The 24848-nt window shown below is 48.2% G+C and overlaps 1 protein-coding gene across 11 annotated transcripts; it reads right to left on the bottom strand.

Moving 5' to 3' along the window:
* Positions 1–866: 866 nt before the first annotated feature.
* On the bottom strand, positions 867–24848 carry fuca2 (alpha-L-fucosidase 2). Of its 11 annotated transcripts, none has more exons than XM_068045593.1 (9): positions 24553–24848; positions 22672–22859; positions 20046–20385; positions 17969–18179; positions 15091–15281; positions 11327–11435; positions 8877–11211; positions 6780–8665; positions 867–6726 (listed from the first exon to the last, which is right to left on the bottom strand). In XM_068045593.1, exons 1-7 carry the CDS (start codon positions 24771–24773, stop codon positions 11071–11073), a joined length of 1401 nt encoding a protein of 466 aa, XP_067901694.1. In that variant the 5' UTR covers positions 24774–24848; the 3' UTR covers positions 867–6726; positions 6780–8665; positions 8877–11070. The 11 variants fall into 11 exon arrangements, with proteins under 11 accessions (XP_067901694.1, XP_067901696.1, XP_067901689.1 ...); XM_068045595.1 differs by having other exon boundaries at positions 867–8091; positions 8143–8665; XM_068045589.1 differs by having other exon boundaries at positions 868–5785; positions 5891–8665.

Raw genomic sequence — 24848 nt, 5'->3', positions numbered from 1 at the left:
GCCATCTGGTGGTGCATTAGGGGATAAGCAGGTGGTAGCAGCGCCACCTGGTGGTGGAGGAAGGGCAGGATGCAGCAGCGGCTCCTTCTGGTGAACACCTGGAAGCGAGGATTGCTGCAGTAGGAACCAGGTTTAATGCATCAGCAACTGGTAAGAACAATGAGTTTTAATTTTAAAATTGGCTGTGTGGAACAGATTAAAAGTTTTTAAAATGCTAAAGATCTGAAGAATTTTTAAAAGGGATTATTATTGTTTGTAGCAGGTCTGAATACCACACAATGTTATGAGAAGCAACATTAGTGAAAGGCTTGTCTTTCTTGATCTCAACATATCTCAAAGCATTTTACAATCAATGATGTCTTTTGAAGTATAGTTACTGTCGTAATTTAAGCTTGGAACTGCTGGCCCAGCTCCTGTAATAGCTCCGCTGGGTATCAACAGTGAACATAGCAATAGGAATAGGTCATTCAGCCCCTCGAGCTTCTTATGCCATTCAATTAGACAATGGTTGATCTGTAGATCAACCCCTTTTACCCACCTGTGACCCATCGTGAGTAACTGATCCATGCAGAACAGTCTGATTCAGGTTCTATCACCAGTCTGTGTTGAAGCAGCTGATTCTAGCTGTTTTGGCAGTAGGAGAGACTAATTAGGGTTAGGATTAGGATTAGGATTAAGGTTAGGGTTAGGGTTGCTAAAGGCAAATCGTGTTTAACTAACTTGATTGAGTTTTTTGATGAGGCATGTTACAATCAAGACTGGAGGAGTGCACTGTCTTTCTCCAGTTCCACTTCTCCACAGGTCACAACATATGTACTGATGTGGCCAATTATATACTCTTTTTATTTCAGAATAAAATCCACCGACCAGGTTTCTTTAATAAACAACAAAATTATCAATTTATTATCAAACACGACATATTCAGTAAAGATGCAAAGCATTAACACACAGATTTAAATATGAAAGTTCCCTCTAACTTAGGCCAACAGACACAAACACACACACACACTGGTTAAGGAAAAAATTAAGTTTTCTCTGCAGAGATCTCTTTACAAAAAAGATGAAAAAAAATACTTTGGCCAAATACTTGTTAATTCTTGAAGGAAAAGGAGAAGATATGGAATGATATCCGTTGTCCCTTTATTCTGGCATTCCAAATACGCATAGACGGCTGTCACTGGGATCTTTTTGGAACAGTTCTCTTCGGGAGACATTGAGGATTAGTCTGACAGGCTTTCCAGAAGAATTGCAACATCAGGGGTTTCAGCTATCACAGACTGGATTCTCAGGGTTTCTCAGAGAGGTGGAGTAAGGATGAGCTGGTGCTTCTCTCAGCAGGCTGCAAACCCAACTGACTCAAAACAATATCCAATACAAAACCAACTCTTGACCACCATAAATGTTGACGTGTCACTTCTCTGTAAACAACTCCCCCTAGTCACCAAGGCTCTTGCTGTATACTTAGCTGAAGACATGTGACTTCCAGTAAGTGTGTTTCTAAACCAAGTCCCAAAGTCCTTCCATTGACCTTTGTTTTTTAAAAAAAACAAAGTCCAGCATCTATGTAATCTCTTCAGTCCACTAAAGGAATCAATTTCCACAATTTTAAAACATATGTCCTCATAAAATATTAAAAAATAGAAGCACTTTCATAACAGGTAACAGAGGGTGATGAGGGTAATGTGGTTGATGTGGCGTACATGGCATTTGATAAAGTGTCACATAACAGGCTTGTCAGCAAAGTTAAAGCCCATGGAATAAAAGGGACAAGTGGCAGCAGGGATATGAAATTGGATGAGTGTCAGGAAACAGAGATTAGTGGTGATGGGTTGTTTTTCAGACTGGGGGGAGGTATACAGTGGTGTCCCCCAGGGGCTGATATTAGGACCACTGATTTTCTTGATATATATTAATGACCTAGACTTGGGTTTGCAGGGCACAATTTCAAAATTTGTAGATGAAACAAAACTTGGAAGTGCGAGGCGGATAGTGATCGACTTTCAGAGGACATAGACAGGCTGGTGGAATGGACAGACACCCGTCAGATGAAATTTAATGCAGAGAAGTGTGAAAGGAAAAATGGTTAGGATTCCCACTCCCAGTCACTAACCAGTACAGCAACATGGTCAGATGTGATGCCCCTCGTGGTGTTCAGTAAAGTGATGTTCACTTTCTGCATCTTGTATGAATTCTCACTTGGGCATTCAGGTGACCAGCACCCTGGGGTCATACACAGCCAGGGATGGACAATAAATGTGGCCCCGCAGTGCCACCCAGGTCATCAGAACAAACGCAAAAAAAGGACGAGCGTGGATGAGGGTATAACAACAGTTAAAGGACCTTGGTGAGGGAGGGACGAGTTAGAACAGAGAGATTAAAACCTTCTTGAGGAGAGGGCTGATGAAAAGAGGAGGAGGTGAGGGAGTTAGTGGGAGCAGGAGGTTGGAGTTGAGGGGGAGGCTCAGGAGAGAGACTGGGCAGAGGTTTGGTGGGCAAGAGAAGAATGGAGCATTAGATATTCACCGTCTTAAAGAAATCCATCAGCTCCTCAGAATTGTTAGCAGTGAGGGTGGAGGGAACAGGGAGCAGGAGCAGAGGAGAGGGATTGAAAGAGGTGGTTGTAGCAGAGGAAAGGAGCCTGGGATTATCTTTGCACTCCAGTTGAGGTTTGGATGAGGATGAGGCTTGGTTCAGCTTGATGTGGTCAGGCCAGTTTTGGTGATGAATGGCTAAACCAGTCATGCAACAGGTATGGTCAAGTTTACACCCCTTTGACTTACTGGAGTTCAAATGGGGACAGTACAAGGGAGTACAATTAGTGGGGCCTTAGCCATCCATGAAATCGGCAACTGAAGGCGGGCACAGAGCAGAAAACCAGCAGTAAGTCTACAACCCAATCTTAACTCCCGGTTCCCACTGGGCAGAGGAAGTTAAAATCCTTTCTGAAATGGCTCGTATCTTTCTCTAGTTTCTCTCCTATCTCCCCTCTTGCCCTCTCTGAGCTCATCTTGTCCATGAGATTCACCTCCTGTTCCCACTAAACTGCTGATCACCCAACTCCCTCTCCTGGTCCCCATGTTGGCTGATATTGTTGATGGTTCTCTCTCTTCGGGTGTTGTCCCTCTCCTTTAAATCTACCATCATCACCCACTCCTCCAAAAAATAACCCTTAACCTCACCAACCTTGCAAACTACTGCCCCATCTCCAACCTCCCTTTCCTCTCCAAAGTTCTCAAACGTGTTGGCGCCTTCCAAATTGGTTCCCATTTTACCCAGAACTCTGTGTTTGAATCCTTCCAATCAGATTTCCTCCCCTGCCAAAGTACCGAAACAGCTCTTATCAAAATCATAAATGACATCACGTGTGAACTTTCCCTCCTCGTCCTTCTCGACCTGTCTACAGCCTTTGACACTCTTGACCACACCATCCTCTTCCAACGCCTCTCCACTATCATCCAACTGGGTGGGACTGCTCTCACCTGGTTCCATTCTTATCAATCTAATTGTAGCCAGAGAATCACTTGCAATGGCTTCTCTTCCTGCTCCTGCACCGTTACCTCTGGTATCCCCCAAGGGTCTTCCTTGGCCCCCTCCTATTTCTTATCTACAAGCTGCCCCTCAGCCACTTGGTCCGAAAGCACAGCGTTAGTTTTCTCATATACACTGATGACACCCAGCTCCACCTCACCACCACCTCTCTGGACTCCTCCACCGTTACTAAATTATCAGACTGCTTATCCGATATCCAGTATTGGGTCAGCAGAAATTTCCTCCAATTAATTATTGGGAAGTCTAAAGTCACTATTTTCGGTCCCCACTACAAACTCTGTTCCCTAGCTACCGACTCCATCCTTCTCCCTGGCGACAGCCTGAGATTAAACCAGTCTGTTTGCAACCTTGGTGTCACATTTGACCCTGAGATGCACTTCCGACCTCATATTGGTGCCATCACTAAGACCACTTATTTCCACCTTTGTAACATCGCCTGACTTCACCCCGTCTCAGATCATCTGCTGCTGAAACCCTCATTCATGCCTTCGTAACCTCTAGATTTGACTATTCCAACGCACTCCTGGCTGGTCTCCCACATTCTACTCTCTGTAAACTTGAAGTCATCCAAAACTCTGCGGCCTGTGTCTTAACTCGTTCCAAGTCCTGTTCCCCTATCACCCCTGTGCTCACTGATCTACATTGGCTTCCAGTCCAACAAAGTCCTTGATCACAAACACAGCCATGGTCTCACTCCTCCCTATCTCTGTAACCTCCTCCAGCCCCACAACCCTCGACTATATCTGCACTCCTCCAATTCTGGCCTCTTGTGCTTCCTTGATTTTAATTGTTCCACCATTGGTGGCTGTGCTTTTACTCCCTACACCTCTCCACCTCGCTTTCCTCCTTTAAGACACTACTTAAAACCTACCTCTTTGACCAAGCTTTTGGTCACCTGACCTATTATCACCCTATGTAGCTCTGTGTCATACTTTGTTTTATAATGCTCCTGTAAAGTGCCTTGGGACATTTTATTATGTTAAAGGCGATATATAAATATAAGTTGTTGTTGAGAGGGTTGTGACTAGGGTAAGCCTTTGCTGAGAACCAATCCAAGTCATGTAGAAATTAAATGGAGAATTATTCCAATTACACTGAATACTGAGTCTCTCAAACTCTGACATTACATGCACCATGGTTTCTTTGCCAGTAAATATATATCATTGATGAATCAGATTTGTGAAATCAGCAGGACTCTGAGAAAAGCTATAAGTAATTTTGGATTTAATCCCTGCCAGTAACAGGATCAGGCCTGAATAAGATATACATCAAGAAAATGGCCATTTGATCCATTTCATCCACAGACCATCACCCTGGTCACAGACCCTGTGCTACTTGTGTTACCTCCTCCCAAAAAGCTTTCATTCTCCAAAGATTGTCGCGGTACAGAAGCCATGTTAATTATCCATGCATCATCACACCACCATCTGCTCTCCCCAGGATGTTGTCTTAACCCCTCCTCCCAACTCTTCCTTTCATTATTTCTGCAAACATTTTTCTAATTCTAGGGATGTGACATCACTGACAAACTCGGCATTTATTGCCCATTTCTAGGCAGCTTCAGAGGAGAGTTAAAACAACCATGTTGGTGTGTGACTGGAGTCACATATAGGCCTAGATCGGGTAAGGAGGTCATTTAAAATAACAAGGATTTCAATTACTTTGAACTTACAACATTTAACATAGCGAACAAACACTTAGTCCTGAGAATGATAACAATTAAACACTTACTAACTTGGTATTTATGCTAATTTAGGCAGCTCAAATTAAGAGTTTATGAAAATTTGTACAATTCCCGCTTCCACCTCAGTAACATCATTCGACTCCACCACTACCTCAGCTCAACAGCTGCTAAAACCCAGGTTCAAGACTTTACCACCTTTCGAGTTATCTATTCTAACACTCTCCTGGCCAGCCTCCCATCTTTCACCCTCCAGAAACTTGAGCACAACCAAAACTCTGCTGCCTATGTCCGAACACACACCAAGTCCCGTTCCCCTATCACCCCGTATACTCACTGACCTACATTAACACACACCAACTCCCGTTCCCCTATCACCCCCTATACTCACTGACCTACATTAACACACACCAAGTCCCGTTCCCCTATCACCCCCTATACTCACTGACCTACATTAACACACACCAACTCCCGTTCCCCTATCACCCCTGTACTCACTGACCTACATTAACACTCACCAAGTCCCGTTCCCCTATCACCCCTGTACTCACTGACCTACATTAACACACACCAAGTCCCATTCCCCTATCACCCCTGTACACACTGACCTACATTAACAAACACCAAGTCCCGTTCACCATCACCCCTGTACTCACTGACCTACATTAACACACACCAAGTCCCATTCCCTATCACCCCTGTACTCACTGACCGACATTAACACACACCAAGTCCCGTTCCCCATCACCCCTGTACTCACTGACCTACATTAACACACACCAAGTCCCATTCCCCTATCACCCCTGTACTCACTGACCTACATTAACACACACCAAGTCCCGTTCCCCATCACCCCTGTACACACTGACCTACATTAACACACACCAAGTCCCGTTCCCCATCACCCCTGTACTCACTGACCTACATTAACACACACCAAGTCCCGTTCCCCTATCACCCCTGTACACAATGACCTACATTAACACACACCAAGTCCCGTTCCCCTATCACCCCTGTACTCACTGACCTACATTAACACACACCAAGTCCCGTTCCCCATCACCCCTGTACTCTCTGACCTACATTAACACACACCAAGTCCCGTTCCCCTATCACCCCTGTACTCACTGACCTACATTAACACACACCAAGTCCCATTCCCTATCACCCCTGTACTCACTGACCTACATTAACACACACCAAGTCCCATTCCCCTATCACCCCTGTACTCACTGACCTACATTAACACACACCAAGTCCCATTCCCCTATCACCCCTGTACTCACTGACCTACATTAACACACACCAAGTCCCATGCCCTATAACCCCTGTACTCAGTGACCTACATTGACACACACCGTCCCATTCCCTATCACCCCTGTACTCTCTGACCTACATTAACACACACCAAGTCCCATTCCCTATCACCCCTGTACTCACTGACCTACATTAACACACACCAAGTCCCATTCCCTATCACCCCTGTACTCTCTGACCTACATTAACACACACCAAGTCCCGTTCCCCTATCACCCCTGTACTCTCTGACCTACATTAACACACACCGTCCCATTCCCTATCACCCCTGTACTCACTGACCTACATTAACACACACCAAGTCCCATTCCCTATCACCCCTGTACTCTCTGACCTACATTAACAGACACCTAGTCCTGTTCCCCTATCACCCCTGTACTCACTGACCTACATTAACACACACCAAGTCCCATTCCCTATCACCCCTGTACTCACTGACCTACATTAACACACACCAAGTCCCATTCCCTATCACCCCTGTGCTCACTGACCTACATTAACACACACCAAGTCCCATTCCCCTATCACCCCTGTACTCACTGACCTACATTAACACACACCAAGTCCCATTCCCCTATCACCCCTGTACTCACTGACCTACATTAACACACACCAAGTCCCATTCCCCTATCACCCCTGTACTCACTGACCTACATTAACACATACCAAGTCCCATTCCCTATCACCCCTGTACTCACTGACCTACATTAACACACACCAAGTCCCATTCCCCTATCACCCCTGTACTCACTGACCTACATTAACACACACCAAGTCCCATTCCCCTATCACCCCTGTACTCACTGACCTACATTAACTCACACCAAGTCCCATTCCCCTATCACCCCTGTACTCACTGACCTACATTAACTCACACCAAGTCCCATTCCCCTATCACCCCTGTACTCACTGACCTACATTAACACACACCAAGTCCCATTCCCCTATCACCCCTGTACTCACTGACCTACATTAAAACACACCAAGTCCCATTCCCCTATCACCCCTGTACTCACTGACCTACATTAACTCACACCAAGTCCCATTCCCTATCACCCCTGTGCTCGCTGACCTACATTAACACACACCAAGTCCCATTCCCCTATCACCCCTGTACTCACTGACCTACATTAACACATACCAAGTCCCATTCCCCATCACCCCTGTACTCACTGACCTACATTAACACACACCAAGTCCCATTCCCCTATCACCCCTGTACTCAGTGACCTACATTAACACACACCAAGTCCCGTTCCCCTATCACCCCTGTACACACTGACCTACATTAACTCACACCAAGTCCCATTCCCCTATCACCCCTGTACTCACTGACCTACATTAACACACACCAAGTCCCATTCCCTATCACCCCTGTACTCACTGACCTACATTAACACACACCGAGTTCCATTCCCTATCACCCCTGTACTCACTGACCTACATTAACACACACCAAGTCCCGTTCCCCATCACCCCTGTACTCACTGATCTACATTAACACACACCAAGTCCCATTCCCCATCACCCCTGTACTCACTGACCTACATTAACTCACACCGTCCCATTCCCCTATCACCCCTGTACTCACTGACCTACATTAACACATACCAAGTCCCATTCCCCATCACCCCTGTACTCACTGACCTACATTAACACACACCAAGTCCCATTCCCCTATCACCCCTGTACTCACTGACCTACATTAACACACACCTAGTCCCGTTCCCCTATCACCCCTGTACTCACTGACCTACATTAACACACACCAAGTCCCATTCCCTATCACCCCTGTGCTCGCTGACCTACATTAACACACACCGAGTTCCATTCCCTATCACCCCTGTACTCACTGACCTGCATTAACTCACACCAAGTCCCATTCCCCTATCACCCCTGTACTCACTGATCTACATTAACACACACCAAGTCCCATTCCCCATCACCCCTGTACTCACTGACCTACATTAACTCACACCGTCCCATTCCCCTATCACCCCTGTACTCACTGACCTACATTAACACACACCAAGTCCCATTCCCCATCACCCCTGTACTCTCTGACCTACATAAACTCACACCAAGTCCCATTCCCCTATCACCCCTGTACTCACTGACCTACATTAACTCACACCAAGTCCCATTCCCCTATCACCCCTGTACTCACTGACCTACATTAACACACACCAAGTCCCATTCCCCTATCACCCCTGTACTCACTGACCTACATTAACACACACCAAGTCCCATTCCCCTATCACCCCTGTACTCACTGATCTACATTAACACACACCAAGTCCCATTCCCCATCACCCCTGTACTCACTGACCTACATTAACTCACACCGTCCCATTCCCCTATCACCCCTGTACTCACTGACCTACATTAACACACACCAAGTCCCGTTCCCCTATCACCCCTGTACTCTCTGACCTACATAAACTCACACCAAGTCCCATTCCCCTATCACCCCTGTACTCTCTGACCTACATAAACTCACACCAAGTCCCATTCCCCTATCACCCCTGTACTCACTGACCTACATAAACTCACACCAAGTCCCATTCCCCTATCACCCCTGTACTCTCTGACCTACATAAACTCACACCAAGTCCCATTCCCTATCACCCCTGTACTCACTGACCTACATTAACTCACACCAAGTCCCATTCCCCTATCACCCCTGTGCTCGCTGACCTACATTAACACACACCAAGTCCCATTCCCCTATCACCCCTGTACTCACTGACCTACATTAACACATACCAAGTCCCATTCCCCATCACCCCTGTACTCACTGACCTACATTAACACATACCAAGTCCCATTCCCCATCACCCCTGTACTCACTGACCTACATTAACACACACCAAGTCCCATTCCCCTATCACCCCTGTACTCTCTGACCTACATAAACTCACACCAAGTCCCATTCCCTATCACCCCTGTACTCACTGACCTACATTAACTCACACCAAGTCCCATTCCCCTATCACCCCTGTGCTCGCTGACCTACATTAACACACACCAAGTCCCATTCCCCATCACCCCTGTACTCACTGACCTACATTAACACACACCAAGTCCCGTTCCCTATCACCCCTGTACTCACTGACCTACATTAACTCACACCAAGTCCCATTCCCCTATCACCCCTGTGCTCGCTGACCTACATTAACACACACCAAGTCCCGTTCCCCTATCACCCCCTGTACTCACTGACCTACATTAACACACACCAAGTCCCGTTCCCCTATCACCCCTGTACTCACTGACCTACATTAACACATACCAAGTCCCATTCCCCATCACCCCTGTACTCACTGACCTACATTAACTCACACCGTCCCATTCCCCTATCACCCCTGTACACACTGACCTACATTAACACACACCAAGTCCCATTCCCCTATCACCCCTGTACTCACTGACCTACATTAACAAACACCAAGTCCCATTCCCTATAACCCCTGTGCTCGCTGACCTACATTGGCTCTCAGTCCAGCAATGCCTCAATTTTAAAATTCTCATCCTTGTTTTCAAATCCCTCCATGGTCTCACCTGTCCCTATCTCTGTAATCTCCTCCAACTCCAACCATCCAAGAACTCTGCACTCCTCCAATTCCCTGATTTTAATCGCTCCACCATTGGTGGCTGTGCCTTCAGTTGCCAGGACCCTGATCTCTGGAATTCCCTCCCTAAACCTCTCCGTCTCCCTAATTCTCTCTCCTCCTTTTGGTCACCTGTCCTAATTTCTCCTTATATGTCTTGGTATCATATATGTCTACTAAAGCTTCTTGAAGCACCTTGGGACGTTTTTTCTGAATTACAGGCACTATCTCAATGTAAACTATTGTTGTTGAGTTAGCACTCATTATGGTAAATATTAGTCATGGGCAGTTTGGATTAACTGCCTGTTACACACTCGCTGACATTGGACCTGAATACCGGGCCAGGCCTACAATAGGGGTTAATGCACTAACATCTGTGTTAAACTAACACCTGAGACGAATTTCTATTCCAAAGAACTGTCCCCTCTGACCTTTGCACCCACCCATGGTTAAACATCAGGTCAAAACAATTAGTCTTTCACTTGCTTGCTCTGTGCATGGGTCATACTCACACTGCCTTGCTGTGATCTAAGACAGAGACTTGTCAGTGAGACAACTAACAATGCAGCCACCATACAGAATCCTGCAATGGCTTTCTGCATCTCTAACCTGGCAACGTGAGTGCAGCCACACCTCCTGAGGCAAGTGTGACATTTTACATGAATGTAGATAAAGAAGGGAGGATGAAAAGATTAATTGTGCGTCATCCTCACCGCACCAGCAAAATCAGTTTCCACATCTGTTAAAACTACAACTTTTTTTCTCAGTAACTGAAATTTCTAATGCCCGAAATGAAGGGTTAAACAAAACAAGAGAGAAGAAAAGGAATGAATTTTGTCTAATCACTGAGACACCAGCCACCAGTCACACAGTACAATAACCCTTGTCATTTGATTGTCATTTGATACTTGATCAAGCTACATTACTGAGTTTCAGGGTCCAGCCCCACTGACAGGGTAGTTGTCCGATGTTGAGTCTCGGCAGCACCACAAGCAGTCCCTGATCTCCAAACGTCTCCCATTGCAGAGGCTCAGAGAATCCAATGAGGTTTACCTTATAAATAAAGATGAAACACACGCATAACCTCAACAGTATGAAAGTCGGATTCAGTCGTGCGGAATGTCTTAATCTAATATCACTCAATTATGAAATATTAAATAATTCGAACCTTTGTTTTCCCTGCTGTAACGTAGGGGGTGCCGAGGATCAGAAATCCCAATTTTGGCCAGGTGAAGAATATTGCATGAATTATCCCATCCTCTGGTGCAGATGTATACCTGGCAAAACAGATATCCATTATCAGAAAATAAAATGCCTCCAACAGTTGACAAACTGTGTTGAACCTCAGTGTCCAGCCTCACACATTAATAGTGGAAACTGATGCCCAGGTAACCAGTACCATCGCCAAGATAGGAGACCAAAGCTATTCAGGGATAAGGGACAAAGGTGAGTGTATGGAGTTAAGTCGCAGATGAATGGCAGAACAGACCCGAGGGGATAAACGGCCTCTTCCTGTTCCTGTGAGAGGTAAGCAGATCAAAATACTGGGAGAGAGAAATAGTTGAAAGGCATGCTTAACTTTTCACCCTGTTCCAAGGACTCTTGTCTGCCCCCTTCAGAATTGGGCACTGGGTTTGAAATGCAACAGATCAGTTTCCTGCATGGATATTTGCAGTTACACAGCAAGATCCCAAATAACAATGAGATAAATGACCAATTAAACTTCCAATGATGTTGGTTGAGGGATAAATATCATGAGACCAGAGAGAATGCCCCTGCTCTTCTTCCAAACGTGTTATGGGATCTTTTACATCCAGCTGAGAGGGGAAGCCAAGCCTCTGTTTAACGTCTCAACCAAAAGGTACTATTTCTGACAGTACATCGCTCCTTCAGTACTGGCCCTCCGACAGTGCGGCACTCCCTCAGTACTGACCCTCCGACAGTGCGGCACTCCCTCAGTACTGACCCTCCGACAGTGCAACACTTCCTCAGTACTGACCCTCCGACAGTGCAACACTTCCTCAGTACTGACCCTCCGACAGTGCGGCACTCCCTCAGTACTGACCCTCCGACAGTGCAACACTCCCTCAGTACTGACCTTCCGACAGTGCAACACTTCCTCAGTACTGACCCTCCGACAGTACATCGCTCCTTCAGTACTGGCCCTCCGACAGTGCGGCACTCCCTCAGTACTGACCCTCCGACAGTGCAACACTTCCTCAGTACTGACCCTCCGACAGTGCGGCACTCCCTCAGTACTGACCTTCCGACAGTGCAACACTTCCTCAGTACTGACCCTCCGACAGTACATCGCTCCTTCAGTACTGGCCCTCCGACAGTGCGGCACTCCCTCAGTACTGACCCTCCGACAGTGCAACACTTCCTCAGTACGGACCCTCCGACAGTGCAGCACTCCCTGAGTACTGACCCTCCGACAGTGCAGCGCTCCCTCAGTACTGGCCCTCCGACAGTGCAGCGCTCCCTCAGTACGGACCCTCCGACAGTGCAGCACTCCCTCAGTACTGACCCTCCGACAGTGCGTCGCTCCCTCAGTACTGACCCTCCGACAGTGCAGCGCTCCCTCAGTACTGGCCCTCCGACAGTGCAGCGCTCCCTCAGTACGGACCCTCCGACAGTGCAGCGCTCCCTCCGTACTGACCCTCCGACAGTGCGTCGCTCCCTCAGTACTGACCCTCCGAAAGTGCAGCGCTCCCTCAGTACGGACCCTCCGACAGTGTAGCACTCCCTCAGTACTGACCCTCCGACAGTGCAGCGCTCCCTCCATACTGACCCTCCGACAGTGCGGCACTCCCTCAGTACTGACCCTCCAACAGTGCAACACTTCCTCAGTACTGACCCTCCGACAGTGCGGCACTCCCTCAGTACTGACCCTCCGACAGTGCAACACTTCCTCAGTACTGACCCTCCGACAGTGCGGCACTCCCTCAGTACTGACCCTCCGACAGTGCAACACTTCCTCAGTACTGACCCTCCGACAGTGCAACACTTCCTCAGTACTGACCCTCCGACAGTGCGGCACTCCCTCAGTACTGACCCTCCGACAGTGCAACACTCCCTCAGTACTGACCTTCCGACAGTGCAACACTTCCTCAGTACTGACCCTCCGACAGTACATCGCTCCTTCAGTACTGGCCCTCCGACAGTGCGGCACTCCCTCAGTACTGACCCTCCGACAGTGCAACACTTCCTCAGTACTGACCCTCCGACAGTGCGGCACTCCCTCAGTACTGACCTTCCGACAGTGCAACACTTCCTCAGTACTGACCCTCCGACAGTACATCGCTCCTTCAGTACTGGCCCTCCGACAGTGCGGCACTCCCTCAGTACTGACCCTCCGACAGTGCAACACTTCCTCAGTACGGACCCTCCGACAGTGCAGCACTCCCTGAGTACTGACCCTCCGACAGTGCAGCGCTCCCTCAGTACTGGCCCTCCGACAGTGCAGCGCTCCCTCAGTACGGACCCTCCGACAGTGCAGCACTCCCTCAGTACTGACCCTCCGACAGTGCGTCGCTCCCTCAGTACTGACCCTCCGACAGTGCAGCGCTCCCTCAGTACTGGCCCTCCGACAGTGCAGCGCTCCCTCAGTACGGACCCTCCGACAGTGCAGCGCTCCCTCCGTACTGACCCTCCGACAGTGCGTCGCTCCCTCAGTACTGACCCTCCGAAAGTGCAGCGCTCCCTCAGTACGGACCCTCCGACAGTGTAGCACTCCCTCAGTACTGACCCTCCGACAGTGCAGCGCTCCCTCCATACTGACCCTCCGACAGTGCAGCACTCCCTCACTACTGACCCTCCAACAGTGCAGCGCTCCCTCAGTCCTGACCCTCCGACAGTGCAGCGTTCCCTCAGTCCTGACCCTCCGACAGTGCAGCGCTCCCTCAGTACTGACCCTCCGACAGTGCAGTGCTCCCTCTGTACTGACCCTCTGACAGTGCAGCACTTCCTCAGTCCTGAACCTTCGACAGTGCAGCGCTCCGTCAGTCCTGACCCTCCAACAGTGCAGCGCTCCCTCAGTCCTGACCCTCCGACAGTGCAGTGCTCCCTCTGTACTGACCCTCTGACAGTGCAGCACTTCCTCAGTCCTGACCCTTCGACAGTGCAGCGCTCCGTCAGTCCTGACCCTTCGACAGTGCAGCGCTCCCTGTCCTGACCCTCTGACAGTGCAGCTCTCCCTCAGTCCTGACCCTCCGACAGTGCAGCACTCCCTCAGTACTGACCCTCTGACAGTGCAGCGCTCATTCAGTCCTGACCCTCCGACAGTGCAGCACTCCCTCAGTACTGACCCTCCGACAGTGCAGCACTCCCACAGTACTGACCCTCCAACAGTGCAGCGCTCCCTCAGTACTGACCCTCCGACAGTGCAGCGCTCCCTCAGTACTGACCCTCCGACAGTGCAGCACTCCCTCAGTACTGACCCTCCGACAGTGCAGCACTCCCTCAGTACTGACCCTCCGACAGTGCGACACTCCCACAGTACTAACCCTCCGACAGTGCAGTGCTGCCTCAGTACTGACCCTCTGACAGTGCAGCACTCCCTCAGTACTGACCCTCCGACAGTGCAGCACTCCCTCAGTACTGACCCTCCGACAGTGCAGCACTCCCTCAGTACTGCCCCTCTGACAGTGCAGCACTCCCCTCAGTACTGACCCTCCGACAGTGTAGCACTCCCTCAGTACTGACCCTCCGACAGTGCAGCACTCCCTCAGTACTGCCCCTCTGACAGTGCAGCACTCCCTCAGTACTGGTTTTGTGCTCAAGTCTCTGGAGTGGAACTTGAAAACACAACCCTCTGACTCAGCCACAGGAATGCTACTCACTGAGCCACAGCTGACACAATATGTTGCACTCCTTGACAGTAATGTTTTTCATCTAAAACCCCATCCCATGCTGTTTTCTTTAGTCACCTACCATACTCCGGGAGTGATGGTGTCATTCTGATTTCTCCAGGGCTTTGTACTGTATATCGCCTCTCCATTTACTTGTAGCCACTGCCCCATCTGCCTCAGTCTCTCCTCAAAGATAGGGACTATCCGTCCATCGTGAGTGGGCCCAATGTTCATTAAGAGATTTCCTCCACAGGAGACAGTTTCAACCAGCGTCTGAAAGAAAAGAACAATTCAAGTAGCAAAGCTGCTCATGGACAAACTTCACAATTATTTTTCGGTCCGTTGACACACAGCAAAGTGATGTTCATCTCAATGAAATTCCTCATTAATGTGTGATATTACAGGAAGAAAGATTTTAATCACCTGTCCTAATATCTTATCCTTTGGCTCAATTGTGAATTTTGGTCTGATAACACTACTGTAAAGCACTTTGGGACTTTTTACTACATTAAAGTCACGATATAAATGCAGACTGTGTTTGGTCTTCACTAGTATTGCGAAATTGATTCACAGCAAATGAGACTGTTTCACATCACACACACTTTTCTTTCCATCGCTAAATTTTCATTTTGTTTTTAAAGAGGGGTAAAGATCTCCGACAGCCCAGCTATAACCCCTCAGGGACAGTAACAGTGCGACTGACCTGAATTATAAACATTCAATATAAGATCTTGTTCAAATTTGACAAAAGGACTGTCACACTGTCAAATGTTATTTTGCACCGTGTCTCCCTATTGGTTGGGTTCTTGGCGAACTCTCATCATTATGGTCCACAGAGCCGCCAATGAAACAAACTGGACCAATCGGAATGATCAGACATTGGTTGGGCCACAATCAAATTTGCAATTTCACTGGTTGACAATCCTGTTAATGAAATGCATTCCACCAATCAGCAAAGCGCAATACAGACCAATACATCTAATAGAGATAAAGGAGATAATGTTATATAGAGAGGTAGAAAGAGATAACGGGATAGAGAGCTAGAGGGTTAGATAGAGGATTACAGTGAGATAGAGTGGCAGAGATAGAAAGAGGCACAGAAAAAGTTAGATATAGAGGGATAGATATACAAAGATAGAAAGAGAGAGAGACAAACCAATGGACAGAGATAGATAAAAAGAGTTGCATTTATATAGCACCTTTCATAACTGCTGGATGTCCCAAAGCGCTTTACTGTCAATGAAGTATTTTTGAAATCTAGTCACTGTTGTAGGAAACATGGCAACCAAGTGTGCACAGCAAGCTCCCACAAATAACAATATGATAATGACCAGATTATCTGTTTTGGTGATGTTGAATGAAGGATAAATATTGGCCAGGACACCGGGGAAAACTCCCCTGCTCTTCTTCAAAATAGTGGCAATAGAATCTTTTACATCCTCCTGAGAGGGCAGATGGGGCCTCAGTTAACGTCTCATCTGCAAACATCTCAGTACCCAGCACAGACTGCAGTACACAGCTCCTGACCTCATTACAGCCTTGATACAAACATGGACAAAAGAGCTGAACCCTAGATGTGAGACGTGAATGACTACCCTTGACATCAAGGCAGCATTTGACCAAGTGTGGCATCAAGGAGCTCTAGCAAAACTGGAGTCAATGGGAAATGGGAGAAAACCCTCCGCTGGTTGGAGTCATACCTAGCACAAAGGAAGATGGTTGTTGTTGTTGGAGGTCAATCATATCAGTCCCAGAATATCGCTGCAAGAGTTCCTCAGGGTAGTGTCCTAGGCCCAACCATCTTCAGCTGCTTCATCAATGACCTTCCCTCCATCATAAGGTCAGAAATGGGGATGTTCGCTGATGATTGCACAATGTTCAGCACCATTAACGTACTGATACTGAAGCAGTCTGTGTCCAGATGCAGCAAGACCTAGCTCACATTCAGGCTTGGGCTGATAAGTGGCAAGTAACATTCACGCCACACAAGTGCCAGGCAATGACCATTTCCAACAAAATAGAATCTAACCATTTCCCCTTGACATTCAATGGCATTACCATCACTGAATCTCCCACTATCAACATCCTGGGGGTTACCACTGACCAGAAACTGAACTGGAGTAGCCATATAAATACTGTGGCTACAAGAGCAGTTCAGAAGATAGGAATCCTGCGGCGAGTAACTCACCTCCTGACTCCCCAAAGCTTGTCCACCATCTACAAGACACAAGTCAGGAGTGTGATGGAATACTCTCCACTTGCCTGGATGGGTGCAGCTCCAAAAACACTCAAGAAGCTTGACACCATCCAGGACAAAGCAGCCTGCTTGATTGGCACCCCATCTACAAACATTCACTCCCTCCACCACCGATGCACAGTGGCAGCAGTGTATACCATCTACAAGATGCACTGCAGCAACGCACCAAGGCTCCTTTGACAGCACCTTCCAAACCCACGACCTCCACCATCTCGAAGCACAAGGGCAGCAGATAAATGGGAACACCACCACCTGCAAGTTCCCCTCCAAGCCATGCACCATCCCGACTTGGAACTATATCGCTGTTCCTTCACTGTCACTGGGTCAAAATCCTGGAACTCCCTTCCTAACAGCACTGTGGGCGTTTCTACCCCACATGGACTGCAGCGGTTCAAGAAGGCAGCTCACCACCACCTTCTCAAGGGCAATTCGGGATGGGCAAAAAATGCTGGCCCAGCCAGCGATGCCCACATCCCATGAACGAATAAGGAAAAAGCACTCCCTCGCATACTGCACTGGAGTGTCAGCCTGCATTACGTGTTCAAGTCTTGGAGTTGGACACAGGACTTGAGCACAAGAATCAAGGTTACCACTCCAGATAGATAGATAGATATGTTTTATCTTTGCAGATAGACAAACAAGACAGACAGAAACAGAGAGAGACAGATAGAGACAGCAAGCTTGTCAAATAGACATGTTTTACCTTTACCAGTTGTTCTATTGAAAGATAATCGCTGAGCTTTGCCTCTCTCCTGTATCCCCAGGATTTTCTGTCTATGGTCATGCAATTCTCCCACTTGTGGGCCAGGAGGTGGCCTGGGCTGTACCGATCGGCACATGTGTAGTAGCCGCCATGTTTACAGATTGTGCCATAACCCCAGCGGTCATTGGTTACAACCGTCTTCCCCACTGGGCTGAAATGACAATAACAGAGTGAAGCTTAGCTGTGTATAATTGAGGGGTTCAGACCTCTTATGTACAGTCTTGGTCCCCCCAAAAAAGGACATGCGTGAACCAATTGTGTTTTTACAACAGTCCAACAGCTTCAGGGACACATTTACTGGCACCAGATTCTGATCTCTCGATGGAATGGGATAAAGACTTGAAGGAGAAAGCATTGCAGGAATGTGGGGAAGAAGGGGGGGAAGAGGGGAGGAGTGGGACTAACTGGATTGCTGTGCAAAATAGCCAGAACAGATGGACTCGATGGGCTGAATGGCATCCTTCTGTGCTGTACTATTCTATGATTCTATTTTTTTTAAACAGAACTACAGTTCTCTGGGTCATTATCCCAGGCCTTGGGTTGCTAGTCCAGTCGCAGCACCTCTGCACTGCCAAGCACATTGCGGGGACCGCAATGGCAGCAGCAGAGGTGAGTGCTGGGTCCCCTGAAATGGAGCAGAGGGCGGGTTAGGGTGTCAGCTGCAGAGTCCAGTTACAACCTTGGAACAAGAGTGCAGTTAATATCAGAAACTGCGCTCTGGCAAATAGACACCCCAAAAATAACAGCAAATGTGAAGTGATGTTATTCAGAAGAAATAAAGTATTTTGAACCAAAACAGTGAACCTCCCGCTGTTTAATCCAATTCTCTTGCAACAAGCTTTTTTCAGATTTCCCCATAGATGAATATTGACATATTGCTGGCAATCTGTGAATTATTTTGTGATGTGTTCCTGTTAAGAGTTAACTCCAGCTGTACCTTATTGTGGTGCGTCATACCCACAGACATATCCTGGCAGGACAAAGTCACAAATGTGGCAGTCCTCTCAAAGGCAGAGCTCCCAAGTATGTTGGCACTAATCAAAGGTGGCTTCGGTGAATTGGATATGTCCACAGGATGGAAGACGGGGGTCACATACCCAAGGCCCTCCTGTATGGTGAGGTAGCCGGGGCCAGACAGTGGGCACCCAAAGCTCTGTTTCAAGGATGACCTGAAGGCCCTAAATATTGACTATCGTACTTGGGAGTCACTCGTTGGCGAAAGAGGGAAATGGCGACACATCCTGTGGACTGGTCTGCACTACCACGATGACCAGTTGCTACAGCAGCTTGGCAACAGGAGCCAAAATCAAAAACAACAACTCACAGGGTCACCTGGCAGCTTCACGTGCAGCATTTGTGGCAGAACCTGCCTCTCAAGGATTGGTCTTCACAGCCATCAGCAAAGGTGCATCAAGAGAAGACACCCCACCTAACTGGATTGTTTGCTGCATGTCCATCATCTTTCATAGATGGAAGGATGCCAACATTTTAGGCCCTAGATTTTAAATAGGTCATGGTGGGCACGAGCCCGGTAAAGGGAGGCACACCCGAGGAGTCTGGCTCATGGGCGACAGGCTGATCTCAGTCTTGACTGTGCTGTCAAGCCCAGGGCAAGGGAGGCTCCAGAGAACCATCACTGTTCCCTCACTCAGTCTTCCCATGAAATAACTGAGATAATCAAAAGTGCAGATTAGTATCAGGACAGGACAGGACAGGACGGCAATGCGATTGGAGGGGAAAAGGAGTAGGATCGGAGGGGGATGGGAGCTGGGGGGGGATAGGAAGTGGGATCAGGGGCATAGGCAGTGGGATCGAGGGCAGTGGGGGGGGATAGCCAGGGGAACCAGGGGAAAGGCAGTGGGATTGAGGGGGGGGGAAGCTGGCAGGATCAGGGGTGAGGGTGAGGGGGAGGGGTAGTCGCTACCCTTACTTTAACTGCCTGCCCCTGTCTAGTTTACAACAGGTGAGGGGAGTTAAAACCTGTGCCAGACATTCACCTACACAGACAGAGCAGTACCTCAGGTTATAGAGCCAATCCAGGAAGCCAGTGCTGTTCCAGTAGGTGTCAGGCGCATTTCCATCCCCATCGGACCACAGGATTTCCGGCCGGTATTTGTTGACGATTTCATACAGTTCAGGCAAGCTCTTTGTTGTAGGGAACTTGTTAGTTGTAAACTCGTTGGCAGCATCTTCCAAAAAGGCAGGGTTAAACCATTCAAAGAGAGAATGGTACAGGCCAAATCTCAGCTTTGTCCTGTTTCGAACAGCGACTGCCAGCTCCCCTACAAGGTCACGGTGAGGACCCGTGTCAATCGCATTCCAATTCCACGAGTACTTTGATCCCCAGAGTGTAAAGCCTAGGCAATCATATAAAGAATCATTAATAAAGTCAATGACCTGAAACGTTAACTCGGTTTCTCTCTCCACAGATGCTGTTAGACCTGCTGAGTATTTCCAACACTTTCTGTTTTTATTACAAAGAATCATGATTATTATCACTGTTTTTCTTAGAAAAAAACAAACTGAGTTTGCCCAAATAGCTCATCGATGAAATGCAAGAGATTTTGAACAGAGGCCAGGAGGAACTCCTTCACAGAGTTGTGAGGCTGTGGGTTCAGTCCTGGAGTTAATGTTTGTGGCAGAAACAATATTCGTGATTAGTTTGGAAAGGGGGAGGAAGAGATTTGGGAACAGGGCAGGTAAATTTGATTATTACTATTTACTCATGGAGGATTAACATTGACACGAACAAGAGGGACTGAATGTCACATTTCCATGTTTTGACTTCTCGTTCTATATAAATGGAACCAACTCACAAAGTGCATCAGGAGTTGGAGAATATGAGTACATGGGAAAATTAGCCCTTATAATTTCTTTGCAAGGTGCGAAAGGCTTTGCGCTGATCAGAGTAAGCAATATCAGTGCTGAGGTAAGAAACACTTCTACTGGTCATAGTCTAGTGTCATGTAAATAGCAATGATTTGACACTGACAGCTGGGCTTTGAATTCCTCTACCGTCTCAGTGCCACTCCTAATAACAACCTAAGGGGAGGTGGTAGTGTAGTGGTAATATCACTAGACTAGTACACCAGAGCCCCAGGCTAATACTCTGGGGACATGGGTTCAAATCCCACCAGAGCAGCCAGTAAAATTTGAATTCAATTAATAAATCTGGAATTAAATGAAACAATTGTTGATTGTTGTAAAAACCCATCTGGTTCACTGGTGTCCTTTAAGGAAGGAAATCTGCCGTCCTTACCTGGCCTGGCCTACGTGTGACTCCAGACCCACAACAATGTGGTTGACTCTTAACCAAGCCACTCAGTTCAAGGGCAATAAATGCTGGCCTAGCCAGCAACGCCCACATCCCATAAACAAATTTAAAGAAAATTGGTGGAACTGCAGTCACTCTGTCACGTTGATGGAAACTCTTGTGAGATCCTGTCAAAAATTCCTGCTCTTAGGAGTAGGGATTCAGTTGAGTACATTAGCAGCCACTCAGGGAGGTGCAGGGTGGAATGGGGAACTAGTGGAGAGAGAAAACAATGAAAGTGAAATGGATGGCAATAGAGGAAAGAGAGGCAATAGACAGTAATAAAAGGAAGGGAGATGGGGCAAAAACTGGAAGTGGCATTGTGGTGGGGGAGGAGGGAGAGGACCAACATGAGATCAGAGGATAGAAGGAGAGAGAGTACTGGGGTGGGGGTAGGGGAAAAGAGTGTGAGCTTGAAGTGAGGGGATGGCAGTAGATTCTCAGTGAAATTGAAGGGAGAGAGAGGGAAGAATTAGTGATGGAGGGACAGAGGGAGTAGAGGTCAGTGATGTTGGAGGGAGAGAGCAGAGGTGAGTGATATTGGAGGGACAGAGGGAGGAGAGGTCAGTGATGTTGGAGGGAGGAGAGGTGAGTGATATTAGAGGGACTGAGGGAGTAGAGGTCAGTGATGTTGGAGGGAGGAGAGGTGAATGATATTAGAGGGACTGAGGGAGCAGAGGCAAGTACCTGTTGAGGTAACTCTTGGCGAAATGATGGCCTGTTCAAAATCTAATTTTTATTTTACAAAAATCAGAGAATTGAAGAATCTTAAAAAGAGCTTCAACTGAAGCAGAATGCATTGTTTCTTTAATGAAAAAGTTATATTTTTTCCCCAGGGACGTGTATCTCCAGACTGGCTTCCTCCTGGTCCTATAAAGCCAACTTGGAGCCCTTAAAGTCCTTTAAACCTGTTACAGTCCTGGATTTAACTGGGAGCGGGAACTGGTTGGGCAGGAGCTGAGGTGAGGTCCAACTGCCCCGACCTCTGACCTCGGGAGGAGTGTAATCCGGCCAATACTGATGTCCCCCCCCCCCCACCTTCATCTGCTCCGCCCTGGTCAGTTCCTCCTCTGAAACCAGCAGGAAATGGAGGATAGCTGGAGGCCTTGCTATTCCTGTGCCCACTTTAAAATGGGTCCCTTTATCAGGATGATCTCATGGACAAAATGAAAAGTAATTTCTTACTGAAGATGCAGGATTGAGAATTAACCAGTGTGCCATCTCATACTCACACCTTCCCTGCCAATCTCTATTCAATGTGCTCCGTTTTATTGGTGGTTTGTATAGCACGGTGATGGAACTAAAGCCAGTGTTTCAAGGAGCCGGTTACCTTCATGGTGTTTGGTTGTTAGAACGACATACTTAGCTCCTGAGGCGTTCAGGAGGTCGGCCCATTCTGCTGCATCGAAGAAGGTAGCAGAGAACATGGGAGCAAAGTCCGTGTACGTAAATCCAGGACGATAGTTTCTTTCCATAAACTCGACGTAAGGTTTCAGTCTCTGTTTCTGCCAGTAATACCTAAAAAAACACACAAATAAACCACGTGTCTGTAATCACACCAGAGACTGTAATCAGTGTAATCAGTTCTGATGAAAGGTCACTGACCTGAAACGTTAACTCTGTTTCTCTCTCCACAGATGCTGCCAGACCTGCTGAGTATTTCCAGCATTTTCTGTTTTTATTTCAGATTTCTAGCATTTGTAATATTTTGCTTTTATATTATTAATGATTTCTGCTTACAGTCTCTGAAAAGAGAATCACCAGCGGCCAATCCTGGATCACATCGAGTGACCAGCGGCCAAGGCTGGATCACATTGAGTGACCACTGGCCAAGCCTGGATTACATTGAGTGACCACTGGCCAAGCCTGGATTACATTGAGTGACCACTGGCCAAGCCTGGACCACATTGAGTGACCAGCGGCCAAGGCTGGACCACAATGAGTGACACTGGCCAAGCCTGGACCACATCGAGTGGCCAGCGGCCAAGGCTGGACCACATTGAGTGACCACTGGCCAAGCCTGGATCACATTGAGTGACCAGCGGCCAAGCCTGGACCACATTGAGTGACCAGCGGCCAAGGCTGGACCACATTGAGTGACCACTGGCCAAGCCTGGACCACATTGAGTGACCAGCGGCCAAGGCTGAACCACATTGAGTGACCAGCGGCCAAGCCTGGACCACATTGAGTGACCACTAGCCAAGCCTGGACCACATCGAGTGGCCAGCGGCCAAGGCTGGACCACATTGAGTGACCACTGGCCAAGCCTGGATCACATTGAGTGACCAGCGGCCAAGCCTGGATTACATTGAGTGACCAGTGGCCAAGCCTGGATCACATTGAGTGACCAGCGGCCAAGCCTGGATCACATTGAGTGACCAGCGGCCAAGCCTGGATTACATTGAGTGACCACTGGCCAAGCCTGGATCACATTGAGTGACCAGCGGCCAAGCCTGGATCACATTGAGTGACCAGCGGCCAAGCCTGGATCACATTGAGTGACCAGTGGCCAAGCCTGGATCACATCGAGTGACCAGTGGCCAAGCCTGGATCACATTGAGTGACCAGCGGCCAAGCCTGGATCACATTGAGTGACCAGTGGCCAAGCCTGGATCACATTGAGTGACCAGTGGCCAAGCCTGGATCACATCGAGTGACCAGCGGCCAAGCCTGGATCACATCGAGTGACCAGTGGCCAAGCCTGGATCACATTGAGTGACCACTGGCCAAGCCTGGATCACATTGAGTGACCACTGGCCAAGGCTGGATTACATTGAGTGACCACTGGCCAAGCCTGGATCACATTGAGTGACCACTGGCCAAGCCTGGATTACATTGAGTGACCACTGGCCAAGCCTGGACCACATTGAGTGACCAGCGGCCAAGGCTGGACCACATTGAGTGACACTGGCCAAGCCTGGACCACATCGAGTGGCCAGCGGCCAAGGCTGGACCACATTGAGTGACCACTGGCCAAGCCTGGATCACATTGAGTGACCACTGGCCAAGCCTGGATTACATTGAGTGACCAGCGTGAAATACAAATCTAACGACAGACTGTAACAGAATATCATGTAAATAACCGAGGTGACAGAGGAAGATTTGCGGGAGGGAAGAACAAACTATTACTTATGAAGAGTGTTCACTTTATGAAATCTTTCGATACATGGGGATGTGTTTGGTCTTCGTTTCAAGGTGCTGGAAACTCACCAGAACCATTCACTGCCGAAACTGGGCACTGAAAACACTCCCCAGTGAAGGAAGATCCCAAACTTGGCTTGGTCAAACCAGGAGGGCAGCGGCCGCGAGTCGATCGAGTCCCAGGTCGGAGCTGACATTGATTGACAGCTGGGGCTGATTGACAGCTGGGCCCAGATCAGGGCCAGGAAGCAGCCGCAGATTCTGCAGCTCCGCTGTACAGCGGGCGGCATCGCAAGGATCAGTAAGAGTTTGCAGCAAAAGCCACCATTTACACCAGGAAATGCAAGGCAAGTGGAAGGGCAGCT

This window comes from Heterodontus francisci, chromosome 13 (assembly GCF_036365525.1).
Source record: "Heterodontus francisci isolate sHetFra1 chromosome 13, sHetFra1.hap1, whole genome shotgun sequence".
Taxonomy (NCBI): Eukaryota; Metazoa; Chordata; class Chondrichthyes; order Heterodontiformes; family Heterodontidae; genus Heterodontus; species Heterodontus francisci.
This window is presented reverse-complemented; position numbering and strand designations above follow the sequence as displayed.

Excerpts from the sequence above, each read along its gene's own strand:
- fuca2 (XM_068045588.1), bottom strand. The coding sequence starts at position 24,773 with ATGCCGCCCGCTGTACAGCGGAGCTGCAGAATCTGCGGCTGCTTCCTG. Across the intron at positions 22,860-24,552 it reads TTCGGCAGTGAATGGTTCTG|GTATTACTGGCAGAAACAGA; the intron begins GTGAGTTTCCAG and ends GTGTTTTTTTAG. Across the intron at positions 15,282-17,968 it reads CAATAGAACAACTGGTAAAG|ACGCTGGTTGAAACTGTCTC; the intron begins GTAAAACATGTC and ends CTTTTCTTTCAG.